The sequence below is a fragment of the Ostrinia nubilalis genome, chromosome 25 (assembly GCF_963855985.1).
Source record: "Ostrinia nubilalis chromosome 25, ilOstNubi1.1, whole genome shotgun sequence".
Lineage (NCBI taxonomy): Eukaryota > Metazoa > Arthropoda > Insecta > Lepidoptera > Crambidae > Ostrinia > Ostrinia nubilalis.
In genome coordinates, this window is record NC_087112.1 from 5,489,212 (window position 1) to 5,508,771 (window position 19,560).

The following is a 19,560-nucleotide window of genomic DNA, read 5'->3' on the forward strand; positions in this document are numbered from 1 at the left end:
CAAAGGAATTTGTAAAATAAATTAACCTATTTGTTTTATTTAAAGTTTGATTTTTCTTTTCTTTTTCGTTCGGTCCTCGGCTCGGCCTTTTCTATTATCATATTTCTTCTTCCGATTTCGTTCTTTCCGTGTCTCGGAGCGCGTTGTATGTATATTCGTTATATGTTATATATTTACTAGAATCATATCCCTGTTACGACAGATTATATTTTCTATATTAAAATGAGATGCCAATTTACTCGCTGTTCCATTTGTACCTTATTGAGCCAATACCATGAAAAGGATCATTAAAATTAAAACGAGATTATTATAACGCTCTCTTTTAATGACACCTGAACCTTTGATTACGAAAGGAATGATGAAAACGTGTTAAATTACAAATTAATTACAAGAGACAAAAATCAAACATGTTCATTTACCTATACAAAGATAAATTTATTATTTTAGCTTCATTCACTACACTATCATCAATGATAGATGTGCTCAAGTACATCTAAAAGTTACGCGTATGCTGAGATGCAAGATGCAAATAGACCCAAACAAGAGCTTAACAACTTTCTTTTTAACGCTGTGGATACCCGATACATTTTTCGAAATGCATACTAATACGTGTTGGTCTAACTGTGCCGGCTCGTCTGCATCTCAGTTTACGAGTACCTGCACATTTTGTAGATGAGTCATAACATTTCCCATGTGCATACACATTTTTACAGAAGATTACGTTTTAGATGACGTCAAGGAACGTCTATTGTGGTCTATATCACTGCCTTTAAGGGGCGCACATCAGTTGGCGCCACTAGCGAGTAAGGTCATGTCGCTTGTGACAGACAGTGGCGCCTTCTGGTGACCGCTGAAGCGGTAAGAGGTCTATCGCATTTGCAATCGCCACTGGCGATTGATAGGACCTTACTCGCCAGCGTTTCCACCAGAGATGTGCGAGGATGCGTAGCGAGGGATGTGTTTGTAAAGAACCAATAGCGAAGTAAATGAAGCTAGAATAGCTTCAATACTCAATACTTTTTGCATTCACAGTGTAGATAAGGTCTTACAGAAGGAGTCTTCCTTACAAACACATCCCTCGCTACGCATCCTCGCACATCTCTGGTGAAAACAGAGCCTGAGGAAACCCTCAATATACTCGCGGTCCTAGAGTTACATCTTCTTGTCAATAAAACCCCTCGGGTCCGGGCCGTCCCAAGGAACCACGGTGCCGTCGTGCCACACATAGAGACCGGTACCTGGGGGGTCCAAGACCAGCTTCAGAGCCAGTTGGGCCCCCTGTTCTGGAGTCACGGACCCCGCGCCGCGTGTCATGTCTGATATCACGTAGCCGGGGTGCATGCAGTTCACCGTGATGCCTGAAATGAAATTGGAAGATTATACAGGAGTTTTTGAGTAAAATTATTAACGCTGTTTTAAGTGAGATCTCGGTAATAATTTGCTGACATGCGTAAGTTTTTTAAAAAAACGTGAGCGTCGTTAGAGGCTGTTGATTTCAATATACGAGTATTTTAATATTTGGGGGTAAGTGCGCTACGACCTTACTAATTTTGTTTTGCATTTAATATTTTGCTTAAAGATTTATGCGCGTTTCTAGCCTATAGAATAGATACGTATTTTTTTCTTGAGAGCTATAGTCTGGTCCGTGAGCACGTAGAATTTTGTCCAATGACCCCAAGCTACCCATCCTTATTGCTCGCGCGCAATTATGTTGCTATCGCGCTCGCACACTCATTGCGGGTGCCAGTCGCACAGTCGCGACAGCAATATAATTACGCGCGAGCGATAAGGATGGGTAGCTAGGGGTCATTGGACAAAATTCTACGTGCTCACGGACCGGGCTTTAGAATATTTGAAGCAATTAAGTACTAATAAATATTACATTATTATACTTACCTTTATCAGCTAATTGTCTACTAAGCATAAAGGTATACGCGTTCACTCCTATCTTAGAGATCACATACGGCGAGTCACCCCATCCATCTTCTATTTCCCTTCCCTCCTTCACGGATTCCACGTAACCGTTCATCAGTTCCTTCAATTGTGGCAAAGATAACTCCTCCGATATAAATTTCTGTCTCAACACCTCTGAAGGGATCCGAGAGAGATGACCAGATGAGCTCGAAATGTTCAAAATTTTCCCGCCATTTTTGATCAGTGGCAACATTGCTTCAGTAAAGTTTGCCAATGCGAAAAAGTTGACTGAAACGGTCTGTTCGGCTTGGAACTCCTTCGGCTCTATAGCGTCTTTTAAGAATAAAATACCAGCGTTGTTAACGAGAATATCTATTTGTTGATGATTCTCTTCTATGTAGTCGCGGAAATTTTTGATGCTGCTTTCGTCTGTGACATCCAGCTGGTGGAAAACTGGTGATAGTCCCAGATTCTTTAACTCCTCACACGCAGACTGTCCCCTCCTTTGGTCTCTTGATGTCAAATAGACGGTGCCATTCCAATTAGAACACAGTGCCTTGACTATTGCGAATCCTAGGCCTTTATTAGATCCTGTCACTACAGCCACTTTTGTAGACATTTTTGAAGGAATATTGCTGGGAATCTAAAGTATGGAAATTAATACTTAAGTATGAGACAAATAACTGTCTTACTTTTGAGAAGTAGGCATTTAACCTGCTTATCTCATATTGTAACACAAATATTCCACATTGTTAGATAAGAAAACATAAATGTATATTTTCTCGATTTCTAAGTGGGTCTCTTTTACTCGTACAAAGTATCAATGTTAACCTGAAAATATATCTGCTTTTTAGTCTACTTATGTATTTATGGGCTCTACCAATAAGTAATGTGTTTGGTGTTTATAAGACGAAGGCCACTTCCAACCTACGCTATTGTGCGTACGCGCAGCGATTGCGTCATCTTCGAAGTTGTTTTGCCCCTACTATTTTATTCGAAGTCACTGAATTCTCACGGATCCATGAACAACAGACGGATGTTGAGACATCCACTTAATCCTTTTTATTAATGTATTGCTTTGATAAAGCAAGAAATACCTATTTACTTAATAAAGTTAGAAAAAACTATGCGCTTTTGTTAATCTAAGACTACGGTATTCGTTCATGCAAGTTCTCCAGATAAAATAAAATAAAATTCGTTTTAAATATTTATGTAGATTCATCTTCGTCATTTATTTAAACTTATTTACACAATGAGCAGGGTGCAAATGGCTAACTTAATACCATGACGCATTTTCCTCCAGTCAAAATGGTTCGATCGAGTTCTTGCAGTAGTGGTTTGAATCCGTCAATACCACAGACAAAGTAGAGGATCCTTAATACCACCCGAGACGTCGACGATTTTAATTTGCTTATCTCCGTGTAGGTGTAGGTATTATAAAAGAAAATTCTCTCAGTAGACCGACGATCTTATTACTACACTATATGCACGATAATGATTGTTCTGACTTTATTTCTCCCTTTATCCAACGATATTTTTTTTTATATCAATAAAAAGATCAGTAACCACATCGTAACTTGTAAACCAACCTTTTAACAAGACACTATCGAAAAAGCGCCATCTACATTAATCACAACACAACGCTTATCAACAAAGTAACAAAAACATTCTCGAATTGTTCATCGAAGTAGAACCACCAAGTTTGTGAAGATTCTAGAATAAATAGACAAGAAAATGACCCGTGATTTGTTCAGTCCTTTCGGAGATGAGGTGGTTTTGCGCTCGATAGACTGGCTGGAAAATTTTCCATGGAGACAGGAAAATTTAGCCACCAAAAAGGATTCTTATGAGGTTCACTTCAACGTGAAAGGGTTTGCCCCAGAAGAAATATCAGTGAAGACTGCTGACGGGTATATCGTGCTGAAAGCCTTCCATGATGAGAAGAAAGATGAATTTGGGTATATTTCCAGAAAGTTGATTAGAAGATACCCTTTGCCAGATGACTGTGTGAAGGAAGATGTGCTGTGCAAACTGTCTTCTGATGGGATTCTGACTGTGAAGGCGCCTCGGAAGCTGGTGAAGAATAATACAGTGATACCGGTGACAGTGAAGGCGAAATTATAAAGTGGTCGTCTTCAAATGTTGTTAGTAATGTGGTGAAGTTAGCTAGGTACTTGAAATCGATTTGTTTTGGACTGTGGACTCGATGCGTTAAACGTTACAATATTGATAGATATCGTGATCGGATCGTAACAGGTGATATTTTGCATTAAAAAAATTGTAAGGATAATGTGCTCTCGACTATTTAATAAAGAATTGTAAATATAGATATTAAAAAAATATTTTAAATATTTGCGTCCTGTTTTAATTTTCTATTTTAAAATTTATCAGTTCCTTTGTACACATAGTCGCAGGTTCGAATCCCGCGAATATTTTGTTTCAGTAGTAGGTACATACTTTAGTACCTACATAGGTATTCCATTGGGATGGGAAACATAATAATTTGATGAAAGACTATTACTGTCTGGTAATATTCATTGTAAAAATCAGCTTTTTTATTAAGCGTGTAAAAGATTAATATGGTCGAAAGAGATTACCTTATCGTTCAGATCGCCCTTATCTTAACACTTCACACCATGATACCTACATAATTATAACTTTAAGTTACGGTAGCTATCGAATCTTGAATTTTTTCCTCCAACTCGGCCTATATAAAAATGATCGACAAAAATTAACACTTATTGGTATGATCATGTTTTATGTAGCATGTGAAACAGGAGTCAAGAATGAAGCGAGAGAACGAAAAAAACATGGAATTCAAGGAGCCTTCTATAGGGTCATTGAGTGCATTTACTTACCCGCGACAGGTAAGTATGGCATATGAGACATACTCGTAAATGCAAGTAGGTATAATGCAATACAACGCCTTGAGTGTCATGTTTAATCTATCTATAGGATATTATACAGGGTGGTCACTTTAGGTACTGTTCAAACAAAAAGCTTTATCACTACAACTTCTTATCCAAATTCTCAGAAAAAATAAAAACATCCCCTAATTGGCTGAAACTGGTGACATTTTGTATGGAAAGGTTAATTAAAAAAAAATTTATACTTATTTCTATTGGGGAAACTGCATTTGAGCACTAGAATAATTTGTTTGTGTGATCCATCTTAAAGGACGCAGCACACTTATTATCTATCAACCCGGAAAGGACATTATGACAAGCAGCGACACCCTGTATCAACACAGTGGACTGGAAGTTCTTGGTAAATTATAAGGTTTAACACTCTTTGTGTACTTAGTTATCTTCATCAGCATGACGTCTTTAATTTCTTAACGAGTTCCGCAAAGTGAAGAGTTGTTTCTATGTTATTTTCGTTGCACGGGTCAATTACCATCCAGGCAAGCGAATCTCACCACTATCTTCAGATTTTTACAGTTGAAAATGCCCTTGTTACATAAAAACTGTAATCATGGATGGATCCTAAGTCGTGATAATTCAGTATGAGGGCAGCGATGGTTTGAAATACTCGTGTGTGTATTTTATAACGATATCTCTTGGACGAACGTTGACACGCAAAGGTAAGATCGATAAAAGTTTGTGTAAGTTTTGTATAGTTTTTTAAGGTTTTCTTTCATGCCTTATTAAGTACCGAAAAGTTTATATTTTACTCAAAGATTGCTGCCTTGAACTTTTATAAAAATAAAGTGGCCAGAGAAGTGTTTTAAACTGGTAAATTAGAACCGATTAATAAGACTGAATTTGTAAGAAACTAAAGGCTGTTAATTGAAAGAGTTAAGAAATAGGTATTCAGTAAAGCTCTTACTTAAATAACGTAGAATTTATTAAAAATAGAACTATAAATAATTACTTCCTTCGAGCTAAAGGCCGTTCGGTCGTTCACATCAATGAACGCTCTGTGAGTGGTCCAATAAGAAGATTCCTTGCTTCGAGCACGTTATGTTAATAAGGTCCCATCGAAGCATTTGGGATACTGAGAACTTACTTAATTGTTTTTTTTTTTCAAGTTTAACTGACTTAAACAAAAAGTTTTCGCTCGCTCTGAAAGTTACCTATCATAACTCATGTAGAGCCAAGCATCTAATTCCACTACACGTCCTAACTCTACTAAACCTTAACCAAAATAATATGGCAATTACCTACTATACAATTAACTCCACCTCTCTCTTCTTTGTCGCTACACTCTTACCAGAGTGGTCGTGGTCGTCACACCCGGTTCGGTGGCAATCCTCACAATCCATCGCCATTCCTCTACCTACTTATAAACTCCACCTACTTAGCATGAGCTTGACCTTATGCTGAAAAATACTAATAAAGTTCGAATATTAGCATTAACATCAGCGGTTCATTCGTCAATAAATTTTTGAAGGCAAAATGACTTCGATTCCAACCGAATCGCTGGCGGAGTACATCGTGGTGGAGTACCGATGGGTGATCGTGATCCTGGCGCTGCTGCCGCTTTCTTTGGCCTGGAAGGTGTGGTCCACCCTCAGGAACTACGTGGTCTTCAAGATGAACAGCGCCCCGAAGATGCACGATAAGAAAGTCAAGAGTGTGCAGAAACAGGTATGGCTACACATTAATATCAATAACTTATCTCTCCTTCACCCATCGAAGCTAAACGCTTGAGATGTGCTCATTTTAAGTCAGATTTTGCAACTAATGTACTGAAGTTGAAGTTTACTAGAGAATATAGGTAAAAGTCGATGAGAGGAGTTCCATTAAGTTCTTCCATCAGGCATTACTTTTCCTAAATTAAGTTAAGTTAAATTGTTTATAAGTACTTAAATGTTATTCTGAGCTTTGTTACGTCTTGTTTGAATAGTGTAATTGGTACTGCCGTTCTATTCATGAATAAATAAATAAATTTTATTAGTTTCTTTAAAAAACATTTTCACTTAAAACAGAAACAGTAAAAAGGCTAACTTACCTGGCATTCTCCTCCAGTGGCTCCAGTTAACCTTTGTTCTTTCTTTTTATTTACCTCAAGAGTCTAGAGGGTTAACTACTTACCTAGAGTTATTCTCTTTTGACCCTTTACATTCAGGCTAGACTCCTGAAAGGGACATCGAAGGTTTAGGATTTATTTCCGGTTTAAGTTGCTTAATTAACTTTTCAAATTTAATAAATAGAAGATGAGCACGTTCACACTGGAAATCTGGTCTCAATTCAGAAACCGGGTGTAAATCAATTTGATTGTTTGATAACAAAGAATTAATCTGAGATTGGTAGACACCTGTGTGTAGTACCAACAATGACTACTTCCTTAAGTAGGTACCTACCCATTTTTATGAGTCTTGTTTTTGGAGATGGTTTACTGGATTTGCTTTGGCCAGACATTGAATCCATAACCAGCAGAGTAGGTACCTAAGGTTAATCCATGCTATTAAACAAAAATATGGATTCTCGTTTTGGAGTCTCTATATTTTTTTATCCGCCTCTGTGGTCTAGTGGTAATTAAGACCACCTGCTTCAGACGCAGAGGTCCCGGGTTCGATTTCCAGTGGGGGCAGATTTTTCTGTTCGGTTTGGTTGGTGGTAGGGCTTGTTCTAAGTCCGCCTGGCTAGCTACCACCATCTTACCTAAGTCTGTCGCCATAACAACAATGTTAACAGCATTGTTGTGTTCCGGCAGTTAGAGGTAAGATAGCCAGTTCCTCCGTGTTTGAGGATTCCGAGTGAACCTTGCTTCCACCTTCGGCCTGATCATCACCTACCATCAGGTGAGATACAGGCTAAGAGCTTCCTCGTTGTGGATAAAAAAAAAAATTAAGCGAATCGAATGTTGCATTAGGTAACTTATTTATATTTATGTATTGAGGCCATGCAAGTAAAGTACCTGAATGGGTCATAGGTGCAGATAATCTTCCAATAAAGACATTGCTTTATTGGAATATTCCTAGATATTACCTCTTTTTAATGGTCCATTTACAATACCTATTGTGATAAGGGTGAATCGAGCCAAGTAATGTAAGAAATGCAATAAAAAATTATATGTGCAAAACGATTAAGGTACCTACTTAGTGACAAGTCGTGTGATGTTATCGTTTTATTTGGCCTTCTGATTTTTTGTCCAGACATCAGCAATTTACCGTAATACTTTTAAAAAGTGCGTGATACCGATTACTTAGCTATGCCACCTGTGAGATACGAACACGATAATTAATTAATAAGTCGATAGCAACGGAAGAAACTTGAGCTGCGATTATCATAATTTTTGACATTGTTTCTATATTTGATCACATAATTTTTCGATAAGGTATAATTAATTTGTAGGCATGACAATTAATGACGCTAAGTTAGCTCTTTGTTTTAATTAAATTTTTTGTAGGTACTCGTTTAAATTCGGAAATGAAAGCCTCGAAAACAAGATGAATTAAAAACGTACCTCCACAAAATTACAGCTCTCTTAGAGCTAATAATTTCTAAGCAAAACCTCGGACAGACAGACAGACGGGCATAACGAAACTATAAGGGTTCCTTGTCAGGACTACGGAACCCTAGAAACGGGTGTTTTTCTAAGTCTCAGACGGAAACTTCAGTTTTTTTCACCCTTCAGCTCAATGAGAGTTGATTTCAGTCAGAGCGAGAGAGCGAATGTGCTTTACCTATTGTCACCCCACCATGCATGTTAAACAGGGTGTTCATAGGGTCGACATTTTTCGTCGAAAACTTTTCTACGTCCTGCGTAACCTATGCGACACTTTGAACCTTTTTCCCGATGTCCGCGGTGGAAATGGTGGTCCCTCCTAGATGAAAATTTCCTATTCCAATATCATTTGCATTCCAGATCAAAGCCTGGCTCTCAGGCGATCGCAGCACGCAGCTGTGTACAGCTCGACCCACGTGGCAGACCATGTCCTTCCGGCAGGGCGTCTACAAGAAGACATTCACCAACATCAACATCAATCTCGTCGATGTGCTGGAGGTCGACACCAAAAACATGGTAACTACTGAGATATTTCCAGCAATGTTTTCGCTAGGTAACATTTCTTTAGTAAAGAGAAAATCTGCAGTTCTGTAGCAAGTGGTAACATTTCTATTTTAACAGAGAAATCTGGTAAATCTGCACCAGAAATGGGTAGATCTTGGGAATAAATCAGGCTGCCTGACACTACACTTCAAGTTATGTGCATAAAATAGCTGATTTCAAAGTGAAATAATCTTGAGGTGACTGTATAACACATTTTATACCTACTTCAGTCTATGTTTCAACAGATTTCTATCGTATTCTATTGAGTATTGACTGACATAATATTTCTGTCCTTGGTTTCCTAATATCGGAACGGACATAAGATCGGGTATCCTTCTGGATCATTCTTTCGCATATTCCAATGTTAGTAAAAGACAGTTAAGTCCTACGGGGCTATTCCCACCTCTCTTTCCCACCGCTGCAACTCTTTTGTAGCCAGGATCTACAGCTTGATCACCAATAAAAAAAACTCAACTAGTGGAGGTCATAGCCAGGTACACATAGGCCAGGTATACATACGGAAGCACGCTTAGCTAATGCACTAATATCATTATTATTTTTCCAGACTGTCCGCTGCGAGCCTCTAGTGACCATGGGCCAGCTGTCCCGAAGCTTGGAGCCCCTGGGCCTGGCCTTGGCGGTGGTTCCTGAGTTAGACCAGCTGACCGTGGGCGGGCTCGTCATGGGCACCGGCGTGGAGACCTCCTCGCACGTCTACGGGCTGTTCCAGCACATCTGCCTGCAGTATGAACTGGTGCTGGCTGATGGATCAGTTGTCACTTGTAGCAAGGTGAGCATTTTAAAAAAGGAGTTTGGATTGAAATCATCATCATATCATCATCTGCCTATAGCAGTCTACTGCTGGAGATAGGCCTTCCCCAATACCTGCTACTTTACCCTGGCACATCCAGCTTTTCGCAAATAGTCATTTCACCTAGCTAGACATCCTACATCCTTATCAAAAAACCTAACTTAACTTCCTAAATACAAATAAATAAATAAAAACCATTTGCTGGCCAGGATCTACTTCTGCATCTGTTTCCAGTCCAGGCAGTATTAGATAGGTACTAGGTATTCTTATGTACCTAGTTAGGTACAATATGTCCGAACCATCAGCTGAATGGTCACCACTTAAGAACTCATTGACCCATCGGTCATCGCTTCTTCTCAATTACGATTAATGTTTATCACGAGAATTGGTTTGCAGCCTTTTTTCGATTCGATCAATGAGTATTGGAGCCTGTTAGGTTATAATGTAGTTTCATGTATCGATCTCCTACTACTTACCTACCTCTTTATGTACTCAAAGGTAACGTTTTTTATTTCAGGATGAAAACCCAGATCTTTTCTATGCTGTTCCATGGTCTTATGGTACTTTAGGGTTCCTCACTTCAGTTGTCATCAAAGTAGTTCCAGCTAAAAAGTAAGAACCTATACCTACTTTTTATAAATTTTACTTACGGAATATTCTCAACTCCCGTTCCCACCGCTGTTACTCCTGTGAAGTCCTGTGTAGCCAGGATCTAAACTTGACAGCCAATAAAACCCATACTTAATATTTACTTATTACCTAACGCCAACTGCACTACTTACAAGGTAAAAGTTATTAATCCAATTATTAATTTTTCAGATACGTTCGTCTCGAATACCACCCTTACACCAATCTGGCGGAGCTATCACAGCGGTTCAGCAAAGAGTCTCTGGCACAGAAGCCTCACCAGTTCATCGAAGCCCTAGTCTACACCAAAAACACGGGGGTAGTCATGCTGGGCGACATGGTGGACGACGTCGGCTCTGATGGGAAGGTAGACAGAGATAAACATACCACAGAAACTGACAAATTGAGAAAAAATAAAATTGAAACGGCACAATTTACCCAAATAAATACCGGGTGCCCTCTTAGACGCATAACATTTTTCATCATAATTTAGTTTGGTATAACAGTATTTGCATAAAGTTTTTTTGCATAAACTTTGATATGCATAGTTTTCTAAATGCATAATGGTTTCTTAGGCATAATAATAACTTTCTCTAATTTTCAATACCATAATTTAAATAATCATAAATGTAAAGAACATAATTTTTATATACATAAAGTTTGTTTTTAATAAAATACTATAAACATAATTTAATTATTTATAACATTTAAAGTCATAAATATTGTCTATAAGAGCAACCAACATTGAAGAGTAAATAATTATGTATTTGTGATGTTGCGAACGATCCTCCTTCCACCTTTATACTCTTTCGGCCTATAGATTTGCAAAAACTAAATTCTCTGTATCATTGTCATTTTTGTTCTTAATTTTTGACCTGTTTCTTAGAAAACTTAAGCTCGTGAAACTACATTCTGTTTGATCTTGAATCCCTCTTATCTATTATAACGCACATATTATACAGTCCACATTTCTTTTACAACATTAAGCTTGCCTGGTCTGAAATTATGTTGATCCCGACTGGCCGTGGTCTCTTCCACGTGGTACTAGTCTGCCCTATACTAGAGTGTAATTTAAAAGCCGGAGGCGCGGAGGGAGTGCGGTCCTCGCTCGCTGTAACATATATCCGGCAGCCGTGCGAGCTGGAGCGGCTGAGGCTGGTCGCCGAAGGCGACCAGCAAGCCGAAGCTGCCGAAGCGAGCATGGCATGCCGGGTATATGTTACGCCAGAGCGGAAGGACCGCACTTCCCGCAGCGCCGGAGATAAGGCAATCCTAATGCTTGCTTGCATGCTTGCTTGCTTGCATGCATGCTTCCTTGCTGCTTGCTTGCATGCTTGCTTGCTGCTTGCTTGCATGCTTGCGTGCTTGCTGCTTGCTTGCATGCTTGCTTGCATGCTTGCTTGCATGCTTGCTTGCTGCTTGCTTGCTGCTTGCTTGCTGCTTGCTTGCTGCTTGCTTGCTGCTTGCTTGCTGCTTGCTTGCAGGCTTGCTTGTTTGCATCCTTGCTTGCATGCATGCTTACATGCTTCCTTGCAGCTTGCTTGCATGCTTGCTGTTTGATTGCATGCTTGCTGTTTGATTGCATGCTTGCTGCTTGCTTGCATGCTTGTTTGCATGCTTGCTTGTCTATTTATATTTGTTAACTTATAACATTTTTATATTTCATATTTGTTAAAATTATGGTATTTTGTATATTATGAATGATAATATTTATGGCATTGGTTTAGATGCCAATAAATGTTATGCCTAGAAATCGTTATTAAAAAAACAAGTATACAGAAAAAATATATACTAAAATATTATTATAATAATAGTGGTTATGGCAAAAAAAATATGCCTTATGAATTATTCTGTATGAACGTTATGCGAAATGATGAGTATGCCAAAAAACTTTATGCACTCTTAAATTATGACAATATTTTTTATGCAACCGAATATGGACCCATAAATACCTATAGTTTATTGTGGTTAACAACGCAATTCATTTACTAGTTAGTAGGTATGTTTTTGCTGATAGTTCTAGTGCCACTTGTTGAGACAAGTCTAAAAATATCTTAAGGATTTGAATTCAATTTCAAGAATGGCTTTTCAGTTTGGACTAACTTTTGAGGACGGAATCTATTTATAAGTACAGTATGATTTCAGCATTTAAATGCAGTGTCGAAATGCAGTGTATCTAGGTCTATTTTGTTAGGCGAAATAAAGGAATACCTACTTAATGATTGCGGCATTTTTGAACGTCCATTGTCTTCGAAGTGTCTTATAACGGTTTCTTGTATTTCCAGTTTAACCCGATCGGGAAATGGTACTCCGAGTGGTTCTACCTGCAAGTTGAGAAGCATCTGAAAAGCTACATGAATGGCAGCAACAAGACATCCGTGGAGTATATCCCACTGAGAGACTACTACCATAGACACACTAGGAGTCTCTTCTGGGAGTTGAAGGTTAGTCCTAGTTTGTCTTATATAGTCATTCTTGTCAAATAGCCCTCAGATACTAGGTACTCCGTCACAATTCGTCTGATCATAATGAAATCTACGAATATCAACGGCTTTTTAGGAAAACCAGAATGGAATGGAACTGCTTTCAGGAACGGATCATGGTAAACTGATAGTCTTATGTTTTTCCGAGATTTGCTATCTGATGTCTTTTGATCAAAAATCTGAAACCAACACAGCGCGATTTCTGTATTACAAAACACGCTATGATATCTCAAAATAGGTAAAAGAGACAAGTAGATAATGCAAAAAGTTACCGTTATTAATTTCACTGTGAGATCCTGATTGACAAATCCTTATTCCAGGACATAGTTCCCTTTGGCAACAACGTGATCTTCCGCTACCTGTTCGGCTGGCTGATGCCGCCCGAGGTGGCGCTGCTGAAGCTGACGCAGCCCGAGGCCGTCACCAAGCTGTACAACAAGGCGCACGTCATCCAGGACATGCTGGTGCCCATCGAGTGCCTGGAGAAGGCGGTGCTGAAGTTCCACGAGGAGATTGAGGTCAGTCATTTGATGGTCTTGTGATTTTTCGCCTTTCTCTAGGTATCAATGTGGGTCGCTGGTTTTGGGCAGACTTGGTATGAGCCGTCATAAGGGTTGATGATTAGACCTAATCGGAACGATGGCTACATACCCTCTGAGGCACGAGATTTTGCTCCTTTTCGGAATACCAGGTAGATGAATCCAGCAAGAGCTAGTGTCTAGTCCCATTCGAAAACGACGTGATGTTCCGCTCCTGCGGGGTTACTCCGAAAACGTTTTCCAAAGTTATGTTGCCATCCCTCTCACGCATATCGAGGTGCCAGCATGAGCGACAGTGACAGATAGACCCGAAACTACGTAAACAGCGTTTCGGAGTAGCTCTGCTGGTCGGCTGGCTGATGTTGCCCGAGGTGGCGCTGCTGAAGCTGACGCAGCCCGAGGCCGTCACCAAGCTGTACAACAAGGCGCACGTCATCCAGGACATGCTGGTGCCTATAGAGTGCCTGGAGAAGGCGGTGCTGAAGTTCCACGAGGAGATTGAGGTTAGTCATATGATTAACCTTGTGATTTGTCGCCTTTCTCTAGGTATCAATGTGGGTCGCTGGTTTTGGGCAGACTTGGTATGAGCCGTCATAAGCGTTGATGATTAGACCTAATCGGAACGATGGCTACATACCCTCTGAGGCACGAGAATTTGCTCCTCATCGGAATACAGGTAGATGAATCCAACAAAAGCTAGTGTCTAGTCTCCTTCGAAAACAACGTGATGTTCCGCTCCTTCGTGGTTACTCCGAAAACGTTTTCCAAAGTTATGTTGCTATCCCTCTCACGCATATCGAGGTGCCAGCATGAGCGACGGTGACAGATAGACCCGAAACTACGTAAACAGCGTTTCGGAGTAGCTCTGCTGGTCTGCTGGCTGATGCCGCCCGAGGTGGCGCTGCTGAAGCTGACGCAGCCCGAGGCCGTCACTAAGCTGTACAACAAGGCGCACGTCATCCAGGACATGCTGGTGCCTATCGAGTGCCTGGAGAAGGCGGTGATGAAGTTCCACGAAGAGATTGAGGTTAGTAGAATGGTCTTTCGATGTGTCGCCTTTCTCTATCATAGGTATGTGGGTCGTACTTGCAACAATTGGAGCACTGGTTTCGGGCAGACTTGGTATGAGCCGTCATAAGTGTTGATGATTATGACCTAATCGGAACGTTGGCTACATGCCCTCTGAGGCACGAGAATTTGCTCCTTTTCGGAATACCAGGTAGATGAATCTAGCAAAAGCTAGTGTCTAGTCTCCTTCGAAAACAACGTGATGTTCCGCTCCTGCGGGGTTACTCCGAAAACGTTTTCCAAAGTTATGTTGCCATCCCTCTCACGCATATCGAGGTGCCAGCATGAGCGACGGTGACAGATAGACCCGAAACTACGTAAACAGCGTTTCGGAGTAGCTCTGCTGGTCTGCTGGCTGATGCCGCCCGAGGTGGCGCTGCTGAAGCTGACGCAGCCCGAGGCCGTCACTAAGCTGTACAACAAGGCGCACGTCATCCAGGACATGCTGGTGCCTATCGAGTGCCTGGAGAAGGCGGTGATGAAGTTCCACGAAGAGATTGAGGTTAGTAGAATGGTCTTTCGATGTGTCGCCTTTCTCTATCATAGGTATGTGGGTCGTACTTGCAACAATTGGAGCACTGGTTTCGGGCAGACTTGGTATGAGCCGTCATAAGTGTTGATGATTATGACCTAATCGGAACGTTGGCTACATGCCCTCTGAGGCACGAGAATTTGCTCCTTTTCGGAATACCAGGTAGATGAATCTAGCAAAAGCTAGTGTCTAGTCTCCTTCGAAAACAACGTGATGTTCCGCTCCTGCGGGGTTACTCCGAAAACGTTTTCCAAAGTTATGTTGCCATCCCTCTCACGCATATCGAGGTGCCAGCATGAGCGACGGTGACAGATAGACCCGAAACTACGTAAACAGCGTTTCGGAGTAGCTCTGCTGGTCTGCTGGCTGATGCCGCCCGAGGTGGCGCTGCTGAAGCTGACGCAGCCCGAGGCCGTCACTAAGCTGTACAACAAGGCGCACGTCATCCAGGACATGCTGGTGCCTATCGAGTGCCTGGAGAAGGCGGTGATGAAGTTCCACGAAGAGATTGAGGTCAGTCATTTGACCTTTACTTGTTAGGTTTGGGTTGTTTTATTGACGGTAAAGCTGTAGATGCTGGTGGGAATAGACCGATAACCTTTTGAAATAGGATCTTGTAATTCGTAGTCTTCTTCTGCTGTAGGTTGCACTCGCAACTGGTATCAGTCTATTAGTGACATGTACGACTGAATCGGAACGATGGCTGAATCACGCTCTGAAGCACGAAATCTTACTCCTTTTCGGAAAACCAGGTTCATTAAATATCCAGGCCTATAAATGTCCAGGGAAAAATAGTTAGAAACTAAACTAAGCTAAGCCTACTCAAATTCTCTGTTTTGCCGTTGCGTTTTCAGGTGTACCCCATCTGGCTGTGCCCGTTCAAGGTGTTCAACGACCCTGGCCAGCTGCGGGTGAAGTCGGGGGATTGGCAGATGTTTGTTGACATCGGCGTCTACGGCGTGCCCAAAGCGAAAGGATATGAGACGGTAAACGAGTATCATTAAAAAATAGAGACTAAGGCTTAGTTGCACCACCTAACTTTAAAAACCGTGACTGTAACGATAACCGGTGATTGTATGGAGCTTGACGGATTTTTGACGTTTGTTAAAGTCAAAGTAAGATGGTGCAACCCAGCCTAAGTAGTTATTACATATAACCTTACATTGTGAAAAACTTCACTTCCCAAAAACTAAATTCTCTTTTTCGAAAACCTAACATTTCGAAAATAATTGTTAGAACACCTAACTTACCAGTAACCCAACTTTTCGAAACTTACCTTCCTGAAAACCCAACTTTATAAAGCCTCATTTTCCGGCAACCCAACTTTCTGAAAGCCTTTCCTGCAACTAAGAACTTTCCGGAAAATCAACTTTTCGAAAACCTAACTTTAGAAAAAGTATATTTTCGAAACCTTGCTTTCCGGAAACCCTAACTTTTCGTATAATACCTAACCTAACTTCATTTCGATATCCTTAAAGGTCATAGCAAGTAACTACTTACATAAGTACTTACATAAGTAAGTAATCAACACCGTATCGCCTTTCGCGAGCTGTCATCGCCTTTCGTGCGCTGTAAACGCGAGGCGAGGTGTATACGTTACGGTGGAGTGTCATACAAAGAAGACTGACCGCCTCAAGTTGATACGGTTACGATCCCTTTCCGGGATAATAAACAAGTGTGCTACGTTCTTAATTCTCTCTGAAACCCTTTGAAAAAACTTCCAGGTGCCATCAACTCGCCGCATCGAAAGCTTCGTGAGCGAGCACAGTGGCTTCCAGATGTTATACGCTGATACGTACACCACCCGCGAAGAGTTCCGCCAGATGTTCGACCACACGCTCTACGACAAAGTGAGGGACAGCCTGCCGCACTGCAAGGAGGCCTTCCCAGAGATCTATGGAAAAGTTAATAGGAGTGTTAGGAAATAGTCTTAGAAATAAACACTTTATTACTTTACTTTATCATTCAATCATTCGGTGCCTTCTTATATAAGTAGTATTATTAAAAAGAATATAAATACGTAAACCACCCGCGAAGAGTTCCGCCAGATGTTCGACCACACGCTCTACGACAAAGTGAGGGACAGCCTGCCGCACTGCAAGGAGGCCTTCCCAGAGATCTATGGGAAAGTTAATAGGAGTGTTAGGAAATAGTCTTAGAAATAAATACTTTATTACTTTACTTATCATCATTCAGTCATTTGGTGCTTTCTTAGTATTATTATAAAGAAATATAAATACGTACACCACCTGCGAAGAGTTCCGCCAGATGTTCGACCACACGCTCTACGACAAAGTGAGGGACAGCCTGCCGCACTGCAAGGAGGCCTTCCCAGAGATCTATGGCAAAGTTAATAGGAGTGTTAGGAAATAGTCTTAGAAATAAATACTTTATTACTTTACTTATCATCATTCAGTCATTTGGTGCTTTCTTAGTATTATTATAAAGAAATATAAATACGTACACCACCTGCGAAGAGTTCCGCCAGATGTTCGACCACACGCTCTACGACAAAGTGAGGGACAGCCTGCCGCACTGCAAGGAGGCCTTCCCAGAGATCTATGGCAAAGTTAATAGGAGTGTTAGGAAATAAGTCTTAGAAATAAATACTTTATTACTTTACTTTATCATTCAATCATTCGGTGCCTTCTTATATAGTATTATTAAAAAGAATAAATACGTAAACCACCCGCGAAGAGTTCCGCCAGATGTTCGACCACACGCTCTACGACAAAGTGAGGGACAGCCTGCCGCACTGCAAGGAGGCCTTCCCAGAGATCTATGGAAAAGGTAATAGGAGTGTTAGGAAATAAGTCTTAGAAATAAATACTTTATTACTTTACTTTATCATTCAATCCTCTGGTGCCTTCTTAGTACCTATTATTATAAAGAAAAGATAGCTGACACGTACTTATTACACCCGCGAAGAGTTCCGCCAGATGTTCGACCACACGCTCTACGACAAAGTGAGGGACAGCCTGCCGCACTGCAAGGAGGCCTTCCCAGAGATCTATGGCAAAGTTAATAGGAGTGTTAGGAAATAGTCTTAGAAATAAACACTTTATTACTTTACTTATCATTCAATCGTCTGGTGCCTTCTTAGTATTATTATAGAGAAATATAAATACGTACACCACCCGCGAGGAGTTTCGCCAGATGTTCGACCACACGCTCTACGACAAAGTGAGGGACAGCCTGCCGCACTGCAAGGAAGCCTTCCCAGAGATCTATGGCAAAGTTAATAGGAGTGTTAGGAAATAAGTCTTAGAAATAAATATTTTTTTGCTTTACCTACTTCATTCGGTCCAGCGCTGGACATTTGGCTTGTACCTATTAACTAGTATTACAATTTTCATCATCATTCAGTCATCTGGACGTACCTAATGTGCCTTTTTGTATTAACTTATTAGTAAGTATGTACTTACCTAAAATAGTAGAATACGAAAGAAGTGAAAATAATAAACTGATCAGAATCAATATAAGAATCGTCGTTCTGTACCTAAGTATTTATTCCCTGTTTCCCACCCCAGCGTATTCTTTCAATTCGAAAGTTTGATTCATATTATTGTAAGTTTAACCCATCAAAAACAATACTTGTCAAAAAAACCAAGTCTCGCAACTCAGTTGTTCTACGGTAAAAATTTGTGAGATCCATGTAATACCAAGTCCAGGCCAGGAAATCTTTAACGTTTTACATAAATATATTGACTTGGCCATCGCACTAAATAATTTAATTTACACGTGTTTTCATGCGATGGCCAAGTCAATATATTTATGTAAAACGTTAAAGATTTCCTGGCCTGGACTTGGTATTACATGGATCTCACAAATTTTTACCGTAGAACAACTGAGTTGCGAGACTTGGTTTTTTTGACAAGTATTGTTTTTGATGGGATCTCATTTCTTTTTGTATTTTGTAGATAGCAGTTATGTATCTAGAAAACTGGACCGAAATTGAAAAATTTTACTCGACTTGGCGGTTGCACTACCGTGCCCCCAAATCTCATTTCTTTTTGTATTTTGTAGACAGCAGTTATGTATCTAGAAAACTGGACCGAAATTGAAAAATTTTACTCGACTTGGCGGTTGCACTACCGTGCCCCCAAATATTTTAGTTTTTCCTTGATTCATACACCAAACACTACTTATATTCCAAATTTGAAGCTTCTAGGTCTGCTAGAAGTGCCTTAGAATTTTGATGATCGGTGAGTCAGTCAGTGAGTCAGTGAGTCAGTGAGTGACAAAATTAAGTAACTTTGACCCGTTATAATTCTTAAACTACTGGTTCAAATTGAATGAAATTTTAAATATACCGTGTCTTTACAATGCCTGCATAGCTAATGAAAATTCAGCCTTCTAGTTTTATCCACAACGAAGTTACAGGCGGTCGAAAATGGCCTGAATTGCTTCGAGAAAAGGATGGTACGGCCGTGCCGCTTTTTTGCTCGACTTGGTGGGGGCACTGCCGTGCCCCCAGATAAGTTATTTTTTTGTACTACTAGCAATAAAAGTTGTGTAGCCTAAACCGATTGTTATTTCTTTCTGCTACGCGATTATTTTTCAGACACCACAGGAATCGACCTTACAGCC

At 40.5% G+C, this 19,560-nt stretch overlaps 2 protein-coding genes across 3 annotated transcripts; one reads left to right on the forward strand and one right to left on the reverse strand.

Moving 5' to 3' along the window:
• Positions 1–304: 304 nt before the first annotated feature.
• LOC135084256 (carbonyl reductase [NADPH] 3-like) lies at positions 305–2,941 on the reverse strand. Of its 2 annotated transcripts, XM_063979032.1 has the most exons (3): positions 2,746–2,941; positions 1,897–2,557; positions 305–1,358 (listed from the first exon to the last, which is right to left on the reverse strand). In XM_063979032.1, the coding sequence occupies exons 2-3, from the start codon at positions 2,531–2,533 to the stop codon at positions 1,153–1,155; spliced, it is 843 nt and encodes a 280-aa protein (XP_063835102.1). In that variant the 5' UTR covers positions 2,534–2,557; positions 2,746–2,941; the 3' UTR covers positions 305–1,152. The 2 variants fall into 2 exon arrangements, with proteins under 2 accessions (XP_063835102.1, XP_063835101.1); XM_063979031.1 differs by having other exon boundaries at positions 1,897–2,941.
• A 2,425-nt stretch (positions 2,942–5,366) lies between these two features.
• Positions 5,367–18,042, forward strand: LOC135084254 (delta(24)-sterol reductase-like). Its single transcript, XM_063979028.1, has 10 exons — positions 5,367–5,497; positions 6,307–6,503; positions 8,728–8,883; positions 9,476–9,700; positions 10,239–10,333; positions 10,541–10,715; positions 12,634–12,792; positions 13,152–13,349; positions 15,825–15,956; positions 16,695–18,042. Exons 2-10 carry the CDS (start codon positions 6,312–6,314, stop codon positions 16,896–16,898), a joined length of 1,536 nt encoding a protein of 511 aa, XP_063835098.1. The 5' UTR covers positions 5,367–5,497; positions 6,307–6,311; the 3' UTR covers positions 16,899–18,042.
• The last annotated feature ends 1,518 nt before the right edge of the window (positions 18,043–19,560 follow it).